Below are 23471 nucleotides of genomic sequence, written 5' to 3'. Positions count from 1 at the left end.
ATAGCAACTCATTCCTTAGTCCCAAACACATAAAAAAGTCTCAGATAAAATTGCTTGCAATAGACATCTTCAATCTCCCCCCCCCCCCCTCTCACGTGTAGCATTGCACGTGAACAAATAAAGACCAATAATCAGCATCTCAAAGGATGGACATCTCAACAAATCTTATAAGCAAGAGCACCAGCAAATAAGATCCCAATAAATTAATCTTCAATCACCCCCACATGGTAACAAATAAAATCCCAACCTCCTAAGCACGAGAATCAACAAAATGTGTCAATAACAATAGATAGTGGCAGTTTTGGAAATAACCAGAAATTTAAAGGTCTACCTGGTAGGATGAAAGATCAAAAGACGCAAGTGGGATTGGAAATTATTTAACGAGGGCAAACTTGGAAGGGAAAAGAAAATAAAGGAAACGAAGAATAATAGGAATAAGAAAGGGTATTTTTGGCAACTCAAAGAACAAAATAAAGAAAGATTAGCAGAAAGGTAAACTCCAGGAATAAAATGCAACAAATACATCCGTATCCCAACTTAATGGGGTCGGTTACATGGATCCAAACAAAACAAAATAGAGAAAACAGAGATATACTCAAAAAAGGTGAAGAAAAGATTGGAGAAGAGGGATGGGGAAAGAGATGAGAAAAGACAAATGAAAGATTGGAAATAAATAGAAAGATGAAAGATAGTAAGAGGCAAAAGGCACAGCCCAACACGTCAGGATAATCTCAGCTAAATGGGGTCTGCGACATGGATCCTTGCCCTCCAATAGGCTCTGTCCGAGGTCATACTTGGGACCAGACCTAAACTATGCATGTCCTTCCTCACCACTTCTCCTATGGTCATTTTAGAACTGCCCCTAGCTCTTTTAGCTCCTTCATTCGGAATCATAGCACTCCTCCTTACTGTGGCGTCCCTAGGTCTCCGTTGAATGTGACCATACCACCTTAAATGACTCTCTCGAAGCTTGCCAATGATTGGGGGAGCTCTCAAGTCCGCTCTTATATGTTCAATCCGTACTTTATCCTTCCTTGTTTTTCCACACATCCAACGTACCATCCTCATCTCTGCTACACAAAACTTATCAATATGACACTTCTTAACCGCCCAACATTCTAGCCCATATATAATGGTCGGGCGAACAACAGTCCAATAGAACTTTCCTTTAAGTCCTATAAAACTCTAGGAATAAAGTAAAGGAACTTAAAGAAAACCCATTTCGAAATATTGGGATAAAGGATTGAAAGTAACGGATAGAAGGTTTGCACCCGCACCGGCATGCCTTGAATCACTCACTGTGATTGCTACCAAGACGATTTCTTTATGCCCATCAAAGGACCTCGAGATGCTAATCCACGAAAAACGATACGAGAAATTCGAAAGAACTCATATACGGAACAAGGGCGACCTTTTCTTGCTTCTGATCTACGACTACTCTCTCCCGGTGGTCGAGCTGATTTACCGCTGGCGCCCCTGTTGAGTTTTGGTTTTGCTGGCTGGGTGCGCGCTAGCCGTTGCTTGTTTGATTCTTGCCTCCGTTTGCTGGTTCGGACAGCTATTCCTAGTAAAGGAAGACAAAGCTCTTCCTCGCCATAAAGCTAGAGAACCACCTCTCTTCCTCTCCAAATGAGATTAGGAGGGCTCCCTTTTTAAAGAGCCAGCCTGTCTTTCAATATATTGGCAATTACATTAGTCATTCACTTACACAGTGTAGTCCCCATGCACCTTCCTCATGCCATGGTACTAAATCTCGTTTCATTTCGGTGTTTCGGTCTGACCGAAATTTCCGAGATATCGAAATTTCGTCGAAATCTCGGTCGAAATATGGTATTTTTCTGTGGGTGTAAAATGCCAAAAATGTCCGAGATTTCTGAAATTTTTGAAACGAGATGACCGAGATTTCCGAAACGAGATGACCGAAATTTCGTCAAAATTTCCAAAATTTCCGAAATATTCGAAATATTGCATTTTTTCATATCAAACTTGCATTTCGTTTCGGACAGGTCGAGATACTCGAAATATTCGATATCTCGACCGAAATTTCGTGAGTTTTAGTACTATGCCTCACGCAACCAGCAAAAAACCACCGTGAAAACAGGGATCTCAAAGGGTTTCAATAACAAGGTTGAAATACCAGAAAACCAGCAGCCAACGACGACAAATCGATAGCAAATAACAGCCAGAATCAATAGCAACTACAAGAACTTCTGCGAACAACAAGCAACCAACAGGAAAAACCATGACGCAACAGAAGGCATCGCCTCAAGGTATACCATAAAAAAGAGGACTGGGAACAGATCGAAAAGCACATCATCTGTGGTACCCTTCAGTCTTCAACGAGAAAGCGTCAAGAGCAGCAAGGGGATGATATCAGAGCACCAGAACACAAGTAGGGAATAACTCCTGGAAATTTTCTGCTACCAGAAACTGATGGAATTGGTAAGAACCAAATAAGTCTTTGACATCACCTTCAGCAAATCAGCATGGATTCAAAATATCAACATTAGATTCTTCAACCTTCCGATCCTTCACCAAGGTGGAAAATCCATGAACAACAACCAAGTAACAATTCTGGCGGTGGCTCAAGAACCAGATCTGAAACAGATTATGGTGAAGCAATTGAAACCAGAAAATTTCTCCAATTGATACAACCAAAGCAACTGTGGGTAGAACAGATTTTCAGACTCAAAAGAATGTAAACACAGCAGCAATACGGTTCCCACGAAAATAAAACTCAGAAAATCATCATAGCAGCGGTAATAGCAAATCGATTCAATATCAGCAATACAAATAAATCCATACGAAACGCATTGAAACTCATACGAAACCCATCTAAATCAAAATGAAACCCTAGTTCTACTTCTTTTATGAACTAGGGTTTCCTTCTTCAACCCAGAAACTTAAACGACTTTCAAAACTGCAAATCAAGAGAATCAGGTACTGGTTAAAGTTACAGCTCTGATACCATGTAAAGAATCCCAAAACCTGTAACCAGTGCCTGGCAAAGAGAAGAGAGAAGATAGAAAGAGATCAAGGGAGAAGAAAAGAGAACAATGGGAAAAAAGGCTGTGTGATAGAATGTATCTTCTACTGTACCAGACAACATATATTTATATTAAGCCAAAACAGAATTACAAAAGGAATATAACTCTTACCTAGCTAAGCCTAAAGTCTAAACAAGAAACTTAATTAGACTAGGAAACTAACAACTAAAGACATAAAGCAATAAAGGAAACCAACCACGATAGGAGTTGTCCCCCTATCATGTTACATATCTTAACACCCCTCATATCCACAAGTAAAGGAAATAAATTTTCATTATACACATAAACCCACCCTCAAAATCCCAATAGGCATATGCACACCTTAGTCGCCTAGGAGACAAGTTGACAAGGCTGTTAGGCGACTATGAATCCAAGGCTCATTTCCACTAAAATAAGCCCATTTTTCTGACTTATCTGCATCATATTAGGAGAAAGGAGTACATCTCATTTGCAGTTCGGGTTTTAATGTATATGCTGAATCCTAGCACATCCCAAATAGAACTCACTTTTCTATCCCTAAATTTGCAAAATAGCCAAGACCAATTTAGACTAAAACACAAATAAACGGATCTGGACAAGGGTGGGACAACCTTGAGCATTTATGTGCATGTCTCTTTGGATGTCTTTGTGTGTGCATGCTTGCTTCTACGAAAATCAGCTGATATCCCGCACACCTACCCATTCACATGTACACACATGTGATTTAATTTCACAAACATTTCAATCCAGCCTTATCATTAAAAACAAAAAAAAAAAAAAGAACATTGCATGTGAAATTATGAGTTGTAACAAGCATGTGTGTTCTGCATAGGTATGTGCGACATTTATAGATCTAAGATGCATGCAAGTAGTGTAGTCAAATCATATGTGCTTGAGATAAAAACGAAAAGAACAAAACTAAACAGACCATGTCCTGTTTGTTCGCGAAGACCAATATCACACTATTCAACATGAAGGGATCCCTGATGATGGCCTGAAAGAATCAACAAGTCAGTTCAGAAATATAACCACAACCAGAGAATCCAAATCAAATTACCGAGTCAAAATATAGAACCTGAAACTCCTGCTTTGCTTTTCCAATTCTCTCTCTGTCCAAGGAATCAACAACATAAATCTGCACATATAGAACATATCAACAACAAATATAGCAACAAACCTGCACTCCTCCCAAACCCCCAGTGGGAAAAAGAAATAAGGAGATACAAGTACACGCATACACATCAACAAAACATGTGCACAAGAAAACCCATACACAAATATGTACAGAGGGAGAAGACTGTATCAGCAGCATTATCATCAAAGCAAAAGCTGCCTTTCAGTAATACCAGAGCAGTGACTCTGGAGTATTTCACAATCAATAGAATTTAATGTGTCGTGCAAGCTGTTTCCCAGGAAAGAATAAGGATACCATTACTTTGCATTGGATAAAAAAAACATGAGCTAATAACTTAATAGAACCACAAAAAAGTAAACAGACAGAAAGGCTACTCAAATGGATGTGAATGCCAAGAACCCATATGCAGTTGTAAATGAATAGTTACCAGTCCATCTGTATTGTTAAAATAATGCCTCCAGAGTGGCCTTAGTTTCTCCTGCCCACCTACATCCCACACAGTGAAGATCACATTCTTATACTGAACTTTCTCTACGTTAAAACCTGCATGAGGACAAAAGATGAGGAAAATTTTCATGAGCCACTGTCAACAATGATAATCCACTAAGGATTGAGTTTTCTGTAGCCATAATAGAGAACCAGAGCACATAACCTAAAGAGCGAGACAGGAAAAACAATCAGAAGAATCAACGATAAAGATCTGGGCATCCAACTAACGATTTGTAATGCCACCCTCAGAAACCGTGTATATTTCATCAGAGTCAATCCTCGACTAGGAAGATCTCAGTGTTGATTTAAGCAAACAATTAACTGAGGCTGGAGTCATTACAACAAAGCCATTAGACAAAATTGTATGGAAGTAACCTTTGACCTGCAGCTTAATTTATTGCTGTGCTTACTTGCCTGAATCTTTTTCTTTTTTTCTTTTTTGGGGTGAAAAATCAATTTTAAGTCAAAAGATGCAGCAAAAGAAAGAATTCACTATCTCAAGTTTAACTTCCATGCCAACATGTTTATATAAACACCAATAAAGTTAAAAAATTTCCTGGACACCTGTAAGGAAGGATTCTCACCAATGGTGCAACTAGACCCTAGTTGTGCCATGGGAAGGTGATGTGGCAATTAAAAAAATGTCGGATATCTAAGCAACATGCTGGATTTTCCATGTGTCAAAATTCAGAATCAAACCAAGTCATATATCCTCCCATGTATTGGAAATTTACCCCAGTTATTTCCAGCCATCCCAATGCAAAAGTCGACCTCGAACCAGGGAAACTAGCGGGAGATTGGTTGCAGCCAGGATCAACACAATAAGGATGAACATATTGAATAACTGAAACTTTTATTGCTTTTTTTTCTGTTTGCATATGAAAGAACATAGAAAAGGATAAGAAGAAGAATTGGGTAGGGGATGCCTTTCTCAGCCTGGGTCTCTCACCCACAGCTATCCAAGCTGTTGAAACAAGGATATTCTCCCATAAATGATGGCAACATGGCCTGAAAATTCTATTCCCCAAAATCTGTTTCTATTACAAGAGGGGCTGCCTATTTAATGGAATAGGTCAGCTTACAAAATTAGAAACTTAAAAAATAGTAACTTCTAAAAATAGAAACCTAATGAAAATTGAAACTAGGCTTTATAGTTCAGCCAACATGCAAGGAACAAAATTAGAAACTACTAAATATAGTAACTACTAAAAAGAAATAAACAAATTAGAAACTACTAGATACCTAGACTTAATAGCTAAGAAACTATTACAAAAATAGAACTAAGTTAATAGCAGCTTCTAATAGAATAATTCACCAACATCCAGCAGGTAATCTTCACACAAGCTGTTCATGTGAACAGTAACCCGGGGTTACTGTTCATGTGAACAGTAACTTTTTTCTTTTAATTTCTGTCTTGGTTTCTTATCTTCTTCATGCTTCTTTCTGGGCTGGGGCTGCCTTAGGCGATGCTTCATTGAACCAACAAAAACTTGCCACATCATCAGACCAGGCTGCCTCTCACAGCAGTCGAATCCCACAACGTTGCTGGGCTGGTTTTGGAGCTTGTTCCTGCAGGTACATATGGACTTGTGATCTACATCACATCCATTTCTTTGCAGTAATTTCCCATAAGCTTCATCTTACAACTGGAGTTTCAAAGATTGTCTTGCCATTTGGCCAACTCCTTTTGAGCTGAAACTTGACATGTGAGCAGGTTACCCGATTGCTTTGTGGTACATATTCAACCATCCACAAAGGACTTCCTAGCTGGTCCATGCAGAAAAAACTCCCCTTAGCATTTCCTGCTGTTAAGAATACAGAGATCTGGAAATAGAATTGTTAAGGAGTTGGTGACGGTTTTGAACCTTTGGTGTAGTGTTGGGTTAAATATTAAGAGTTAGAAGAGTTCTTAGCTTAAGTCGGTGAACTAAGTTGTAATTGGTTGTTATAAATATCACCCTCACCCCTACAGTTTGAGTAGGCTGTTCACAACTCAAACTGTGGACAGTACTCTTCTCTTTTGTTCTCTCCTTCAACTTCTCTTTCTTCTCTCTCTCTCTCTCTCTTTCTCTTCCTCTTCTATTGCTGCTGGTTGTTAATGCCTTGATATTTGCAAATGGTATCTGAGCATTAAGACCCAATGGTAGCTGTAATCTTTCCATCTTGAGAGACCTCTTTGGGTCTCTCCTTTTTGGTCCACAGCAACCAATGCTGTATTTTTTTTTTCTGAAACCCTAGTTGATGACATAATGGAGAACTAGGGCTTCCAGCTGCCATGAAGATCTTACTACACCAAATCACCAACCATGGTTTTGAGGAATCAGGTATCGGATCTACCAACTCCTGATCATAGTTGTCATGGCGTCGATATGGCGACGCCATGGCATCATATCGCTGGAGAAGTGGGCATATCGACCACCGATATGGATGATGTAAGAATATCGACCGATATGGCCTCCATATCGTCGTCATGGCGCTGCCATGGACACCATACCACGACATATAGCTATATCGGGAGACATGGTTGTTTCAAATTATAAAACTTAATTCTTTTTAACCATTTTTTATTTTAATGCTTTTTCCTTAACATAAAAAAAAATTAAAAAAACATCAAACAGAAAACACTAATACACTATTGACTAATACACAATCACATATTCACATCAGCAATTTTTTTTTTTAAATTTAGATGGGTTGTTTATTAGCTTTATTCACTCAATATACATTACGTTCTTGTAATTGTTTTTTTTGTTTTGTTACTTTTGTAGTCACTTTCATATGAATCATATCTCAACTCTCAAGGCGCAGGCAGCTAAGGCATCTCTGGTTTTGCGAAGGATAGGGTTAGACTCAGTAATGGTCCAGGACAGGTTGTGGGTGTTCTGGAGGTCCACGGTGCAAATGGCAGTTCAGGAGGAGCAGCAACAGTTTGTCACACTGCGATGTATGGATTCCAATGGGGGGAGTTTTTTTTATCACCTTTGTTCATGGGCTTTACATGGTGGTGGATAGGCTAGAAATGTGGGCAAGGCTGGAAGCGTTCTCCGGGACTGTTACTGGACCTTGGGCAGTTTGAGGGGATTTTAATGCAGTTGTGTCCCCAGCAGAGAAGGTGGGTGGGAGCCCGGCTTGTTCGCAGTCGCTAGAGGAGTTTGGGAGTTTTGTCAGTGTGGCGGGACTCATGGACGCGGGATTCTCTGGAAGCATTTTTACCTGGTCAAATAACCAGGTTGGTTCTAGGAGGGTTATGGCCAGGTTGGATCGGTTCTTGATTAATGCAGATTGGGCTGGTGCCTACCCCAGGTGTGACGTCACTCATCTTAACAGGACCTGCTCTGATCACGCCCCTATTTGGATGTCTTGTGCGGCTTCCTGCGACCGGGGTTGGTTGCCTTTCTAGTTTCAGCAAATGTGGCTTCTCCACCCGGAGTTTATGGACTTTATCAGAGTTCAGTGGTGTAAACCGGTGTTCGGGTCGCCCCTTTTGGTGTTGTTCCTAAAGCTTAAAAGCCTGAGGAATGCACTTCGGGGATGGAATAAGGAGGTGTTCGGGAATATACATCAGAAGGTAAGGGATGCGGAGGATGCTGTGTGCAAGGTAGAGGTGAATGCGGAGAAGTGGAATAGTGATGAGACCAAGAGGGAACTGGAGGAGACCAGGCAGGCTTTACAGGGGGTCTTGTTGCAAGAGGAAATATTTTGGCGACAAAAATCTAGAGTCACCTGGCTCAAGGAGGGGGACCGGAATACAAAATTCTTTCACGCCATGGTAAATGTTAGACGGAGGAAGGCTAGCATCAACAAAATCAGGGGTGGTGATGGGGAATGGACTTCGGACTTTGAGGAAATCCAAGTTGAGGCAGTACGGCACTTCTCAGGGATTTACGAGTCACAGGGATGCGTGGTTGATGAGGAGCTGTTGGGGTTAATACCCAAGGTGGTGTCCGAGGCAGATAACAACTCTCTGATGATGTTACCCTCAAAGGAGGAGGTGAGAGATGCTGTTTTTTCGCTGTCAGGGGACAGTGCTCCGGGTACAGGCTGGTTCTCAGGATTATTCTTCGCAGCCTATTGGGAGGTGGTCGAAAGGGATGTTTGGGCTGCAGTGAAGGATTTCTTTTTGGGAGGGGGTCTCCCAAGAAGCTTTACTTCGGCCAACCTTGTTTTGATTCCAAAGAAAGACAACCCGGAGTCAATGGCAGACTTTAGACCTATCAGCCTCTGCAATTTCTCCTACAAGATTCTTGCAAAAATTTTGACTATCAGGTTAGCAGGGCTGCTTCCTTCATTAGTGGCTGAGGAACAGGGTGCTTTTGTGCAAGGAAGAAGCATACATGATAATATAGCCATTGTCCAGGAGGTGACTCAAGATCTGAACCGCAAGACAAGGGAGGGCAATGTGATACTCAAATTGGACATGGCTAAGGCTTATGACAGGCTGGAATGGGAGTTTCTGTGGTTGGTGCTCTCTCGCTTTGGTTTTGGTGAGGAATGGACTGGCCTTATCAGGAAGACAGTGGAGAACTGCTGGTTCTCCATTGTGTTGGGGAGTAGGCAATCTGGATTCTTTAAGTCTTCAAGAGGGGTGCGACAGGGGGACCCACTATCCCCGGCCCTTTTTATTCTGGCAGAAGAGGTGTTACACAGGGGCTTGAAAGGGCTCTTTGAGGAGGGCCATGCAGCCTTTTTCCGACTTCCGAGGGGATGTCCGGGGGTCTCGCACAGTCTTTTTGCTGATGACACCATCATCTTTTCCCGAGGGTTGAAGAGGTCGCTCAGGCAAATAATGGGTTTCATTGGAAGATATGAAGGATTCTCAGGTCAGATGGTCAACGAGCAGAAAAGCTGCTTTGTGGTGGGGGACAGGCCTACAGCGGCAGCAGCTCGTATGGTGGGTTCGGTCACGGGCTTCCCTAGGAGGTCTCTACCCATCACATACCTTGGAGCGCCCCTCTTTTCAGGCAAGGTCAAAATTTGTTAGTTTGAAGGGTTAGTGGAGAAGTTCAGAAGTAAGGTGGCGGGCTGGAAAGGCAAGTTATTGTCGACCGGGGGGAGAGTAACTTTACTTAGGCATGTCCTCTCTTCAATGCCCATTCATGTTCTCACCACTTTGGACCCGCCAAAAGCAGTCACTCGAAGAATTTATGGGATCTTGGCCAATTTCCTTTGGGGAAGCTCAGAATGGGGCAACCGAAAGCACTGGGTGAATTGGCAAAAGGTCTGCAGGCCCCTTGAGCAGGGAGGGCTTGGAATTCGACTTCTAGAAGAGGTAGGCCTCTCGCTTAGGCTTAGAAGCCTTTGGAAGGCTTTATCTGAGCAGACACAGTGGAGCAAGTTCTTCAGAGCCAAATATTTTAAAAATGAGTATGTGGCGTTGGCAGGCACAGTGGGGAATGTTTCCAAAACCTGGCGTAACACGTTGCAGTACAAGGGGTTTATGTTAGAAAAGTCGAGGTGGCTGCTTGGGGAAGGCAAGGTGCTCTTCTGGCTCGATAACTGGGGGGGGGTCATTGATGGATTTTGTTGATAATGGCCTACTGGTCAACACGGAGCTCTGTGTGAAGGATGCGGTGGATGAGGAAGGAAATTGGAGGGAGGAGCTTTTAGACGTCATTGATTCAGACTCAGTCAAGAACAACATTATTCAGGGGAACTTTGTGCTCTCTGAAAGGGAGGATGTCTTGGTGTGGTCCCCTGCTAGTGATGGACGTTTCACAACAAGGTCAGCTTGGAATGAGGTACGACAAGGATTTCCAAGGGCCCCTTTCGCTAAATGGATTTGGAATCAGTCGCTCCCCACAAAAATAGGCTTCTTCACTTGGCAACTGCTTACAGGAAGAATTCCCACTGACGAATCTCTCATGGCTCTTGGTATCCCCTTGGCGTCCAGATGCAACTGTTGTGGCCAGCCAAATATGGAAACAACGAAGCACATTTTTGGCTTGGGTGTGGTGGCTGTTAAGGTTTGGAGTTTCTTTGCCAGGCTCTTTGATGTCCCCTTCCTTCCCTCTCAGGACGTGAGAAGTCGCGTTGCGCTGTGGCATGAGTGACTTTATAACAGGAATTATGCCAGGCTTAATTTGTTGGGAGCTTTGGAAGGAGAGGAGCAACAGGAGGCACGGTGAGAGGCAGCGAACTGCGGCTGCACTTATAGAGCGGGTGAAAGGCTGGGTTAAGGAGGTGAGCAAGCCCCCCAAGTTAGAACAACAGGGATCCGCACGGAACGACTTAATTCTTCAATGGTTCGGTATTTCGGCGCCTCCACCAAAGCTGAAACTGCCCCGACCCATATACTGGTGCCCTCCTTTTTGCTCTGTTAAATTGAATGTGGATGGTGCTTGCAAAGGCAATCCTAGTCAGGGAGGGGGTGGGGTGTGATTAGAGACGGGAATGGTGTTGTGCTGGCGGCCTTTGCAAACTTTTACCGAGCCTGTACAAACTCTATAACAGAACTCAGGACCCTGAGAGATGGTTTGCAACTGTGCCAGGACCTCCAGTTGAAGGGGTTTGTGGTTAACTCTGACTCTGCCTCCACGGTGAGAATGATCAACCAAAAGAAGTGTTTAACCTGGAAGGGCTGGTACTAGTTCAATGAAGCGATTGAGCTGATATCTGCAACACAGGCAAGTGTGGCTTTTGCGTTTCGCGAGAGCAATAGAGCAGCGGATTGGCTAGCCAATCACGCTTGTGAAGTAGGTGCTTCTGTCACGTACTACCAAGACAGGCTGCCGAGTGGGGGACTCACAGGTATTATTAGAGAGGACAATGCAGGTTTGCCTGTCTTTAGGTTTTAATGTGCAAGTTATTTTTGTATAGGGAGTGGGATTTACCCTCTGAGGGCAATTAGTGATGTGAGCCATGGGCTGAGGTAAGGCGGCATGTCCCCCTCTTGTATTCTTTTATTATTATTTGGATTTTAATAAAATCTAAGGGCTGACCCGGCTCCCAGAGAAGTTTGGGCCAAAAAAAAAAAGACTATTGCTATCAATTATTTGATAATCCATGCTTTCATATACACTAATGGATATTAAACTTTCATGAATTAAACCATAGTAGATTAGTAGTACACTTTCATGTTAATTTTTTATGTTATAGGGTATATATTATAGCATACTAAATGACATTAAAAATAGAGAAAATAAAAAATAAAACATGGTCGATATGATCAACATGTCGATATATCGACATGACACCCCTCCACCGACTTGGATCGTCGTGACGCCGTGACAACTATGTTCCTGGTCGATCCCATATTGGTGGATTGGTACGGGCAGGAGTAAAAATGTAAAGAAAAATCATTTTTTCAAAGGAAACAAGACTGATCCGGACCGATACAGACCAATCTGGATCAGTATCGGTATCGGCCAATACCGATACCGAATCGATTACTAAAACCCTGACACCAACATCTGATGATCTATTTCCACTGAAGCTTGTGGTATCTTGTTTTCTGAAAATTTTGGCAGTTTAGTAAAATTGTTGCTGGATATGGCTTCTCTCACATGACTGGTAAGTCCAATATAGTTATCAAGGCATTGTTAGAGTTTATGTGTTAGGGGTATATTTGTCTCTATTTCTATTATAAGTCATAGAGTTGTAATTTTACAGTTTATTCTCTTTTTATCTTTTAACTCCTTAGGGAGTCCTATGTAATTCCTAAGAAGTTATTAGTGAAGCAAATATAGGAGTTAGGAGAGTTTCCACCCTAACTCACGATTCTCTCCAATCCCTTCTCTTCTTCTTCTTCCCTTGCTGTAAATCTGCCATAATACTTGTATCGATCCATGCTTAAACACTAACTTGGTATCAGAGCCTATCCTTCACTGGTTTGAGAGTCGACTAAGGCTAGATTGTTCTTCTTCACATCTTTTTGGAACCCTAGTAAGGTAGAGGGTTCCATTAGAGGCTGTATTATGTGAAACAGCAAATATACTACATTCTTTGAAGTGATTTCCTTCAACCCAACAGCAATGGAGGGAGATATCTAGCTCATGGAGTGTATTTGAAGCCCTAGCAGCAGAACAGAGCATTTCCGCCACCTGTAGAGCATTCTGCCCATCTCTCTCTCATCTCTCCACCACTTGGAATGAGACCTGAACCATTTGGATCGCCTAAGGGTCCTACTTCAGACCCCCAACAGCCTTATTGATGATCTCTTCAATTGAGGAGCATAGCTCAATCCTTTGGTGCTTCCCAGGTATCGGCAGAATCTGTTTTTTATGCTTATTGAGTCTTTTCTTGACTGCAATGGGAGGAATGGTTCCTATTGCTTGGTAGTATCACCTATTTAAGTGCACTTGACTATTCTGGAGTGGAACCGAAATGCTTTGTGAGTGTTGATTATGAGTTTTTTCTTCAATGATTCACTTTCGGTTGTTGGCTGGACTGTTTACTTGACTGCTTCCTTGAGATTGGGTAGAGTTTTTTACTCCCCATTGTTTGTTTGCTGGATTGTTTTCTTGTGGTTGGATTGAGGTTGCTCCCCACTTGTGCAAGACTTTATTGAGTTTGTTTTTCTGCATTTTCTTCCACCATGACTGGAAATGACTCTGAAGTTAGTGGACTGTTGGGAGCTACTAGTGGCAGCTCAAGTGGAACTCTCCCCACCATGGCTATCTTTGATAATCCCAACACCCAACTTCTATTGTGAAACTCGACAATACCAATTACTTGGCTTGGTGTCGTTCGGTGAAGTTGTCCCTGTGCAGTAGGGGAAAGTTGGGGTATATTACTGGCTCCATCAAGGCGTCTGCTCCTATCGATTCAGATTATCTAAAGTGGGTGTGGACAGATTTAAAATTAGGGAAAGCTTGGATGATCAATTCATCCCAAGCACTCTTTATTTATAAGAGTAATAAAACAGTAAACATTTGTACGGTAGCAATGTGGGACTAAACCACATAATACAAAACTAATAAAATAACAAAGAAAAGAGGTCCAGAATACCCCCACGATATTCTGGCCATATATCTAACACTCCCCCTCAAGTTGGAGCATATATATCATACATGCCCAACTTGACTAAGATAGGATGAAACAGCTTGCTACTCAGTCCCTTAGTGAACACATCAGCCAGTTGATCAGTAGACTTCACAAAGGGAACACAAATGAGGCCGGCCTCAAGCTTCTCCTTGATGAAATGTCGGTCAACCTCCACGTGTTTAGTACGATCATGCTGGACAGGGTTATGAGCAATGCTAATGGCTGCTTTATTGTCACAATAAAGCATCATGGGAAGATGGACAGCAACACCGATATCCTGCAATAATCCTCTAAGCCACAAAAGTTCACAAATTCCTTGGGCCATCGCACGAAACTCGGCTTCAGCATTGTACCTTGCCACAACATTCTACTTCTTGCTACGCCATGTGACAAGGTTCCCACCAACAAAGGAACAGTAACCAGAGATAGATTTCCTGTCAAGAGAACCAGCCCAATCGGCATCAGTATAGGCTTCAATCTTAAGGTGACCCGTGGGAGATTGAAGGATTCCCTTTCCTGGAGCAGACTTCAAATACCTCAAAATACGACGGACTGCATCCATATGAGAGGAATAGGGATCATGCATAAACTGGCTCACCAAACTCACAGCAACTGCAATGTCAGGTTGTGTGTGAGAAAGGTAGATTAACTTGCCCACTAACCGCTGATAAACACCCTTGTCAACAGGCTCACCCTCTTTCTCCCTAAGTTTTGTAGTAGCTTCCATAGGAGTATCTGAAGGATGACAGCCTAGCAGCCCTGTTTCAGTCAATAGATCAAGGACATATTTTCTTTGAGAAAGAAAGATGCCCTTTGAAGAGCGAGCAACTTCTATCCCTAGAAAATATTTCAGAGGACCAAGATCTTTGACCTCAAACTCACGGCCAAGGAGGAGCTTCAAATCCCTGATAGCATCACCATCATTACCAGTGACCACAATATCATCCACATAGACTATGAGAAGAGTTACCTTGTCACCAACTCGTCTGATAAACAAAGTGTGATCAGCATTACTCTGCCTATAACCTGCTGAAATCATAGCCTTGTGAAATCTGCCAAACCATGCCCTAGGTGACTGTTTCAACCCATAAAGTGCACGCTTCAGTCTACAGACCTTGCCCTTGGTCCTGTCATCAAAGAAGCCTGGTGGAATGTCCAAATATACCTCCTCCTCAAGCTCCCCATGGAGGAAGGCATTCTTTACATCTAACTGTTGAAGATCCCACCCAAGATTTACAGCACAAGATAATAGCACCCGGACAGTGTTGAGCTTCGCCACTGGTGCAAAGGTCTCCTGATAGTCAACTCCATAAGTTTGAGTGAACCCCTTTGCAACCAGACGTGCCTTATATCGATCCACAGAACCATTAGCCTTCTGTTTGACCACGAAGACTCATCTACATCCAACTGGTTTCTTTCCCGGAGGAAGAGTCACAAGCTCCCATGTATTATTTTTATGTAGTACTCTCATTTCTTCCAACATTGCTGCCTTCCACTTTCCATCTGTAGATGCTTCCTGCCAAGTTTTAGGAGTCGAAACAGAAGAAAGAGAAGATACAAAAGCACGAAAAGATGGAGAAAGAGAACTATAAAAAACAACACGAGATATGGGATGTAAAGTACAAGTCCTAGTACCTTTGCGGTGAGCAATAGGTAGGTCGAAAGAAGAGGGATTACCAAGAGATGGAGGATCTGGATTTGGAGCCGGCAATTGGATGGGTATTGGTGCTAAAGTGGATTGCAACTGCCCTCTGTTGGTTCTGCCCCTTGTATAGGTGAGTATGTTGGAGTTGTCAATTCTCTTCTGAAATTCACCAATAGTTCTCTGGACTGGAGTTAACTCCCCCTGAATAGGAACATTAACAACACTATTTTCTATGGTCTCCCCCTGTAAAGGATTCCCATTAGGTGAGGGAGGAACAGCTGGAGGAGGTTGGACATCATCCAAAGGAAGTTGGGCATCAGTCAAAGGAGGCTGGGCAGCAGCCGTGGGTGCCGTCAAAGGAGGCTGGACAGCAGCCAGAGGAACCTCTAGTGGAGGAATCTCAAAGGGCACATCTTCACTAGAACTCTCCCCTTGAAGAGGTGGTGAAGAATAATAAGAAAGGGTCTCATGGAAAACAACATCCATACTCACCAAGGTACGACGGGAAGGGGGATGGTAACACTTATAACCTTTCTGGGTTGGAGAATAACCCAAGAAAATACAACGGAGCCCACGAGGCTCAAGCTTGCCTGGAGATCTGGTATCCCTAGCATAACACACACACCCAAATACTTTGGGAGGGACAATAAAGGAGGAATGGCCCAGTAAAATATCAGAGGGGGTACGGGAATTAAGAACCCGAGAAGGGAGCCTATTGATGAGATAGGCGGTAGTGAGAACCGCATCCCCCCAATATTGAGAAGGAACATTCCTCGCAAACATCAAAGCCCGGGCCATTTCCAACAAGTGGCGGTTTTTTCTTTCTGCCACACCATTCGGGCGGGGTATCAACACAACTAGTTTGGTGAATAATGCCATGATCACCAAATATTTTTGAAATTGTGATTAGAACTTCGGTTCCATTATCACTTCTCAATATTTGGAGAGTAGCCTGAAAGTTTGAATCATCTTATGAAAATGCGAAACATGAGAAAACCTGATTTTTAGTGTGCAAAAGATATACCCAAGTGTTCCGAGAATGACAATCAATAAAAGAGACAAACCAAATGATGACCGTAAACAGAGGGCTTGCATGACTCAGGGCCCCAAACATCGAATGTACCAAATTAAAACAAGAAGAATTCCTTTTATTTGAAATAGGATAAGTCAACGTGTCCTGCTTGGCCGCAACACAAGCCTCACAAAAAAGTCATCCTTAGTACGTAGGGTGACCAAACTAGGAAATAAATGAGCTAAAATTCCTAAAGGGGGCGACCTAACCGAGAGCGCCACTGTAAAGTTCAAGAGACCAAGGAATTCTCGATGCAAATGGAGAAGGCAATGGGCGTGACAGAGAGAAGTGACCGTCACATCAAGCGGTGCATGTGCCACCATGCACTTTACCCAATCCAATCGCCTTCCTGCAGTCCGCATCCTCGAAACACACAATGAGATGGAAAAAAGCCGACTTTGCAGCTTAAGATCACGAGTAATACTACTAATGCAAAGAAGGTTAGTAATTTGGACCATAAAAGGTAATTCGAGCCATCAAGTTTAATAGGATTTGGTGTGAAGGCCGGGTAGTCAGTCTTGTGGTGACCATCGGTAGGTGGCTGATCCTGAAGTAGTGAAGAATTGAGAGAGTCACCCATACTGCCGAGAAAGAAGTCCAATAATGTCTTCAGTGAAGGCTGAACTAACTCCAAAATCAGAAACAGCAGCGAGTGAAGAGTCCTATATCGATAATGTCGTGTTTTTGATAAAACCTGAATTGCTGAAATCGATGAGGATAATAAGGAGTCCAAAATTCTGCAGAAAACGGCTTCAATCGAGGTCAATTAACCCTCTATCGGAAGAAACAGCCTGCGAAAAATCAAGAACACCGGGCTGCAACAACTCCAAGATCAATAGGTGTCGGGGTTTTGCAAAAACCCGTGATGGTAGGGATCGATCTCGAGGAGGTCGTCAAATAGAGATAAGAACTGAACCAATAAAAACTGAATCCGCTTTCGTCAAAGGAAGGAGTTAATGCCTTGTAGTTGTTGAGAAGCAAGCTCCCAAAAAACTGAAGATCCAATATCGCAAGGCTTGGCGAGTCCTTATCGAGTAGAATTACGGCTAAAAGAGGTAATGGGGGCAGCAATGGATCGTATGATCACCTCATCGATGCTGCCCTATATGGGAATGGAGAACAAGGGAGAAGAAAGAGAGAACTAGAAGAGAAGAAGATCGAAAGAGAGAGGAGAAGAAAACTGAAATTCGAAGGAGGAGTTTTGTCCCTAACTCGAAATCGCTCTCGATACCATGTGGACAGATTTAAAATTAGGGAAAGCTTGGATGATCTATTCATCCCAAGCACTCTTTATTTATAAGAGTAATAAACAAAACATCTGACGGTAGCAATGTGGGACTAAACCACATAATACAAAACTAATAAAATAACAAAGAAAATAGGTCCAGAATACCCCCACGATATTCTGGCCATATATCTAACAGTGGGAGATTGAGAACTCCACTGTTATGAGTTATGACCTGGCTGACATTCTCCATGAAACCTGAGATCGACAGGAGGTTTATGAGTAAGGAAACTGTGAAGGATATTTGGGACAGTGCTTCCGGAGTTTATGATAGAGTTGGTGATTCAGCCAAGGTATATCAAATCGTGCAAAAAATCATCCATATAAAACAGGGTGATCGGAGCATATCTGACTACTGTCACACTGTTATTAGCTTGTGGGAGGAATATGATCACTACGGTAATCTCCAACTATCCAATTCTGAGGATGAGGCCAAGGTTCACAGGAAAGAAGAAAAAGAAAGGATTCTAATTCTACTTGGTGATCTTAACCCAGAGTTTGAGCCACTTCATTTGCAGATCTTAGGGAGGTCTCCTCTCCCATCACCGGATGAAGTGTGTAGCTACTTGCAGAGTGCGGAGACTAGAAGAGGATCAATGGACACTGCACTCTCACTGGAGAGAGCTGCTCTCATTTCTAGTTCCCATCGCGACCAGAAAGGTAGAGGGAGAGGTCGAGACAAATTTAAATGCGATCATTGTGGAAAGTTGGGGTACACTAAGGACAGGTGTTGGGCTCTTCATAGGCAGCCCCCTAGTGGATGTGGTGGATCACCTGGTACCCGAGGAGGTAGGACTGGGGGAGCTAGAGCCCACTCTATGACAGCTGATACTGAGTTACCTGGACCACAGACTGATCCTGATTCACTTTCCAAAGAGGATATTGCAGCTCTACGTCGGATGATCTCTTGACTCGGCCATTCTTCTACTGCTCCTGCAGCGTCAGACTCAGCCTCAGCTTTGCAAGCCTCTACATTTGCCCCTCCACTGCCCCCACTTGGGTAGTTGACTCTGGTGCCACAGATCATATGATTGGTATGTCTCAGTGTTATGACTCTTATTCTATTTGCTCCAGTAAAGATAAGGTTAGAGTTGCCCATGGTTCTCTTTTCTCTATCTCCGGTAAGGGCAATGTTAGAGTTACTTCTTCCCTTTCTCTTGATTCTGTACTTCATGTGCCCAATTTTGCAACTAACCTGTTGTCTGTCAGTCATTTAACCAAGTCTTTGAACTATTGTGTCACTTTCTTTCCTTCTCATTGTATCTTTCAGGATTTGGTGACAAAGAGGGTTATTGGCAGTGGACGTGAGGAGAAACGATTCTACCTTCTTGAGCCCCAGCCATCTGTTTTTCTTGCTGCTCAGTCCTATGTTTTTGGCCAAACTGATAGGAGTACTGTGGATTCTGTGATGCTTTGGCATCAACGTTTAGACTACCCATCTTTTGTTATTATGAGGAAACAGTTGCCTCACTTGTTTACTTCTTTTTCTTCTTCTCATGTTTTTCAGTGTGAACCATGTATTTTTGCTAAACACGGTCGCACTTCCTATCCCTATCATGGTAATAGATCCACTATTCCTTTTCATATTGTGCATTCTGATGTTTGGGGACCTGCTCCCACTACCTCTTTGTCTGGATACCGTTATTTTGTTTCATTTGTTTATGATTACTCCCGAACCACTTAGACCTTTTTAATGAAACAAAAGAGTGATATTTATGATGCTTTCAAGAATTTCTATCAGTTAATTTTTACTCAATTTGGTACCCGCATCCAGATAGTCCCGCTCTGATAAAGGGGGGAGTACATGTATGGGGGGTTCCAACAGTTCTTTATTGATCATGGTATTATTCACCAAATTGCTTATGTTGATACACCTCAACAGAATGGAGTGACTGAAAGGAAAAACCGCCATCTGTTGAGGTCACTAGAAGTCTTCTTTTTAGTATGCATGTTCCCAAGACTTTTTGGGTTGATGCACTCCTTGTTGCTGCCTGTCTCATCAATCGGATGCCACTCTGCTACTTGGCTCCAAATCCCCTCTGGGAACTCTACTTCCTCAGACATCTGCCTTTCCTCTTCCTCCCAAGGTATTTGGGTGTGTCTGCTATGTCCATGTCAATAAATCGGCAAGGACGAAGCTTGATCCCAAGGCCCTCAAGTGCCTCTTCCTTGGTTATTCCTCTTCTACCAAGGGGTATAAATGCTATCATCCCGCTTCCCGAAAGCGCTTCCTCTCCAAAGATAACACTTTCTTTGAGTCTATACCCTTCTTCACTCCTCATCAGCATCGTCTTCAGGGTGAGAATAGAGGGAATGAAGAGGATGTTGATATCCCTTTCCTCCCACCTGTGTCTACTTCCTAATTTCTGTTTGACATTGGTAAATCTACAGAAGGGGCTATTGTTGATACTTGTGATCAAGGGGCTGTTGTTGCAAGTGGTTCTGGTCATGAGAAAGATTACCACCTTCACTATCAAAAAGGTGAATGCTTGAAGAGTAAAGGAAAGAAGACCTGCCAAGAGCCCTCTTTGGATCTGGATCCTGAGCTTCATCCTCCTCATTCAGGTGATCCTCCCTCTGATTTAGATCTCCCAATTGCCACTAGAAAGGGCAAAACAGCTTGTACTAATCCTATTGCCCAGTTTGTTTCGTATGATGCTATCTCCCCCACAGGTCTTGCTTTTACCACTGCTCTCTCCTCTGCAACTATTCTCAAGAATCTCACTAAGGCAATATCTGACCCAAAATGGAAGAAGGCTATGTCTGAGGAAATGAGTGCTCTTGAGAAGAATGGTACATGGACTTTTGTTGATCTCCCCAGAGGGAGAGTTCCAAGTACCAATCAGATGGTACAGTGGACAGATACAAGGCTCGATTGGTAGCCAAGGGGTACAGTCAAGTTTATGGTATCGATTACCAAGAGACTTTTGCTCCTGTAGCCAAGCACAACTCAATCAGAGTCCTTCTATGAGTGGCTGCCAACAAAGAATGGCCATTGTATCAGTTAGATGTGAAGAATGCTTTTCTTCATGGTGATCTAGAAGAGGAGGTGTATATACAACCTCCACCTGGTTTCAAGTCTCCTTCAGCAGAAGGGAAAGTGTGTCTCCTCAAGAAGGCACTTTATGGTCTCAAACAATACCCCAAAGCTTGGTTTGAGAGGTTTCGACAGGTCGTTCTAAGGAATGGATATTCCCAGAGTTAGGCTGACCACACCTTGTTTATCCGGAGAGGTAATGGTACAGTCACTGCTCTTATTGTTTACGTTGATGATATTGTTGTGACTGGGAATGACGAAGATGAAATGAAGAGGTTAAAATCTTACCTGGCCTTTAACAGTTTGAAATCAAGGATCTTGGACTTTTGAAATATTTCTTGGGGATTGAAGTATTAAGATCAAAGGCATCAATATTTGCCAACGGAAGTTTGTTCTGGACCTATTAAAAGAGACAAGAAAGTTGGGATGTAAACCAACCAACTCCCCCATTGATCAAAATCACAAACTTGTAGAGGGCAGGGAAATACCAGAGGTTAGTTGGGAAATTGATCTACCTCTCCTTGACTCGTCCAGACATCAGTTATGCAGTTGGAGTAGTGAGTCAGTTCATGCATGCTCCCAAAAGTGAACATCTTGATGCTGTCTATCGTATCATCAGGTACCTAAAATCTTCTCCAGGAAAAGGTCTTCTATATGCTAGACATAGTTACTTGAGGATAGAGGGCTACACTAATGCAGATTGGGCTGGTTCTATTTCTGATAGACGATCTACTTCAGGTTATTGTACCTTTGTGGGTGGTAACCTTGTTACATAGAGGAGTAAGAAACAACCAGTTGTAGCTAGATCTAGTGCAGAGGCTGAATTTAGAGCCATGGCTCATGGGGTGTGTGAACTTATATGGCTGAGGCGATTGGTTCAAGAATTGGGATTTGATTGTGAGGAACCTATGCGGCTCTACTATGATAACAAGGCTGCTATAAGTATTGCTCATAACCCTGTTCAACATGATCGAACAAAGCACATTGAAGTTGATAGGCACTTCATCAAAGAGAAGCTGGATTCAGGTTGCATCTGTACTCCATTTGTGCAGACCGGTGATCAACTGCAGACATCTTCAGTAAGGGCCTTATCCCTAACCAGTTCAGTACTCTTCTATGCAAGCTGGGAATGTATGACATTTATTCTCCAACTTGAGGGGGAGTGTTAGAGTTTATCTGCTAGGGTTATATTTGTCTCTATTTCTATTATAAGCCATAGAGTTGTAATTTTACAGTTTATTCTCTTTTTATCTTTTAACTCCTTAAGGAGTCCTATGTAATTCCTAAGAAGTTATAAGAAGTAAATATAGGAGTTAGGAGAGTTTCCTCCCTAACTCACAATTCTCTCCAAACCCTTCTCTTCTTCTTCTTCACTTCTTCTTCTCTTCTTCTTCTTCCCTTGCTATAAATCTGCCATAATACTCGTATCGATCCATGCTTAAACACTAACTGGCATCGTCTAGGCAACCGCTTTGGTGTCCAGGCGCTTGGTCACCCTAGTTGCCTTGGTGTCGCCTTGCATCCAGGCCTCCCTCCAACACCTTGGGTTGCCTAGACGCCATAACAACTATGAAGTCCAATCTGTTCTCTTCACTTCAGCAGTCTAATTTTCGTCTAATTTTCCATCTCCAGTTACTCTTGTCCAATGTTCAAAAACTCGCGAAATCTCGATCGAGATTTCGAAACTTTCGAAAATCTCGATGTGGTCGAGACGAAATGTGAGTTCGAATAAAAAAAAATACAATATCTCGAGCGAAATTTCGAGCATGTTGCGATATCTCGAGATATTTTCTATATCTCGCGAGATATCGAATGCTGCCTCAAAAACACTTCATATAAAAGACCATATTTCATCAGTCTCGGTCGAAATTTCGATCGAGACTACACAACAGCTCTGGTTTTGGTGTTTTGCTCATTTCTTCTTCATTCTTTCACTTCTCATTCGAATCTTTCCCGCATCTACGCCGGAACCAATTGGAGAACACAAGATTCAAACTTCTTAGCACATCTGTGAAGCCTTTCCACTATTCCAAATAAAACCATATTCTGAAATTTTGTTTTTTTTAGGGAAATGCATGATCAATATGTTTGTTTGTGATGAAATTAATATATGTTAGACACCGGAAGTCGATCTACAACTTAACGGTGTCGAAATTTTTTTTTTGGTATATATATTATTTTTTTATTTTTCTGCTTCAAAATTTTGATTTATTTATAACAAAAATCAAAAAATAATAGGGGTTATGTATATTGTATGGTGATCAATTAAATATATGTTAGACAACATTGGCCGATCTACAGCCTCACGGTGTCGAAAATATTTTTCTGCCAATAATTAATTATTTTAATTTTCAAAAATATTTAAAAATTCAAAAAAATAGAAAAAAATAAGAAAAAATATGAGGTTTTTGTTTTAAAATTACTGAAAAATATAAAAGTAAATTGTACATACTTCTTAATTGCTACCCATTTACATATCTTTTCGATTTTGTTGTGCTAGGCCAATAATTATTTGAAAAATATTTAAAAAAGCTATTTTTAAATATGAGAAAAATATGAGGGTTGGGGGAAAAATACAAAATAGCTATAAGTAAATTCTACATGTTGTTTTATTGCTGCCCATTTGCATATAATATATGTTTTGTTGTGCTAGGCCAATATTTATTTGAAAAATATTTTAAAAAATTGTTTTTAAATATGAGAAAAATATGAGGGTTAGGGGAAAATACTAAATAGTTATATACTTGTGTTAGTGCTCTTAAACAGTTAAACTAAAAGAATTGATGTGCTTCAGTGATTA

At 42.1% G+C, this 23471-nt stretch overlaps 1 protein-coding gene across 4 annotated transcripts in view; it reads right to left on the bottom strand.

Moving 5' to 3' along the window:
* LOC122646501 (ADP-ribosylation factor 1-like 2) overlaps positions 1–23471 on the bottom strand; it is a 90214-nt gene that overhangs the window by 28484 nt on the left and 38259 nt on the right. For 3 of the 4 annotated variants that reach the window (XR_006330632.1, XM_043840070.1, XM_043840071.1), the window contains exons 3-5: positions 4589–4704; positions 4102–4161; positions 3955–4020 (exon numbers count right to left, since the gene is read on the bottom strand). Coding sequence is in view for 3 of the 4 variants with exons in the window: in XM_043840070.1 (XP_043696005.1) it covers positions 3955–4020; positions 4102–4161; positions 4589–4704 (242 nt within the window). In the remaining variant the exon portion in view is untranslated. Of the gene's footprint in view, positions 1–3637; positions 3722–3954; positions 4021–4101; positions 4162–4588; positions 4705–23471 lie in introns of all 4 variants that reach the window. The other variant, XM_043840072.1, reaches the window with a different exon arrangement.

This window comes from Telopea speciosissima, chromosome 11 (genome assembly GCF_018873765.1).
Source record: "Telopea speciosissima isolate NSW1024214 ecotype Mountain lineage chromosome 11, Tspe_v1, whole genome shotgun sequence".
NCBI classification, from domain to species: domain Eukaryota; kingdom Viridiplantae; phylum Streptophyta; class Magnoliopsida; order Proteales; family Proteaceae; genus Telopea; species Telopea speciosissima.
Note: the sequence above shows the minus strand (reverse complement) of the source record. Positions and strands in the feature narration are given on the sequence as shown.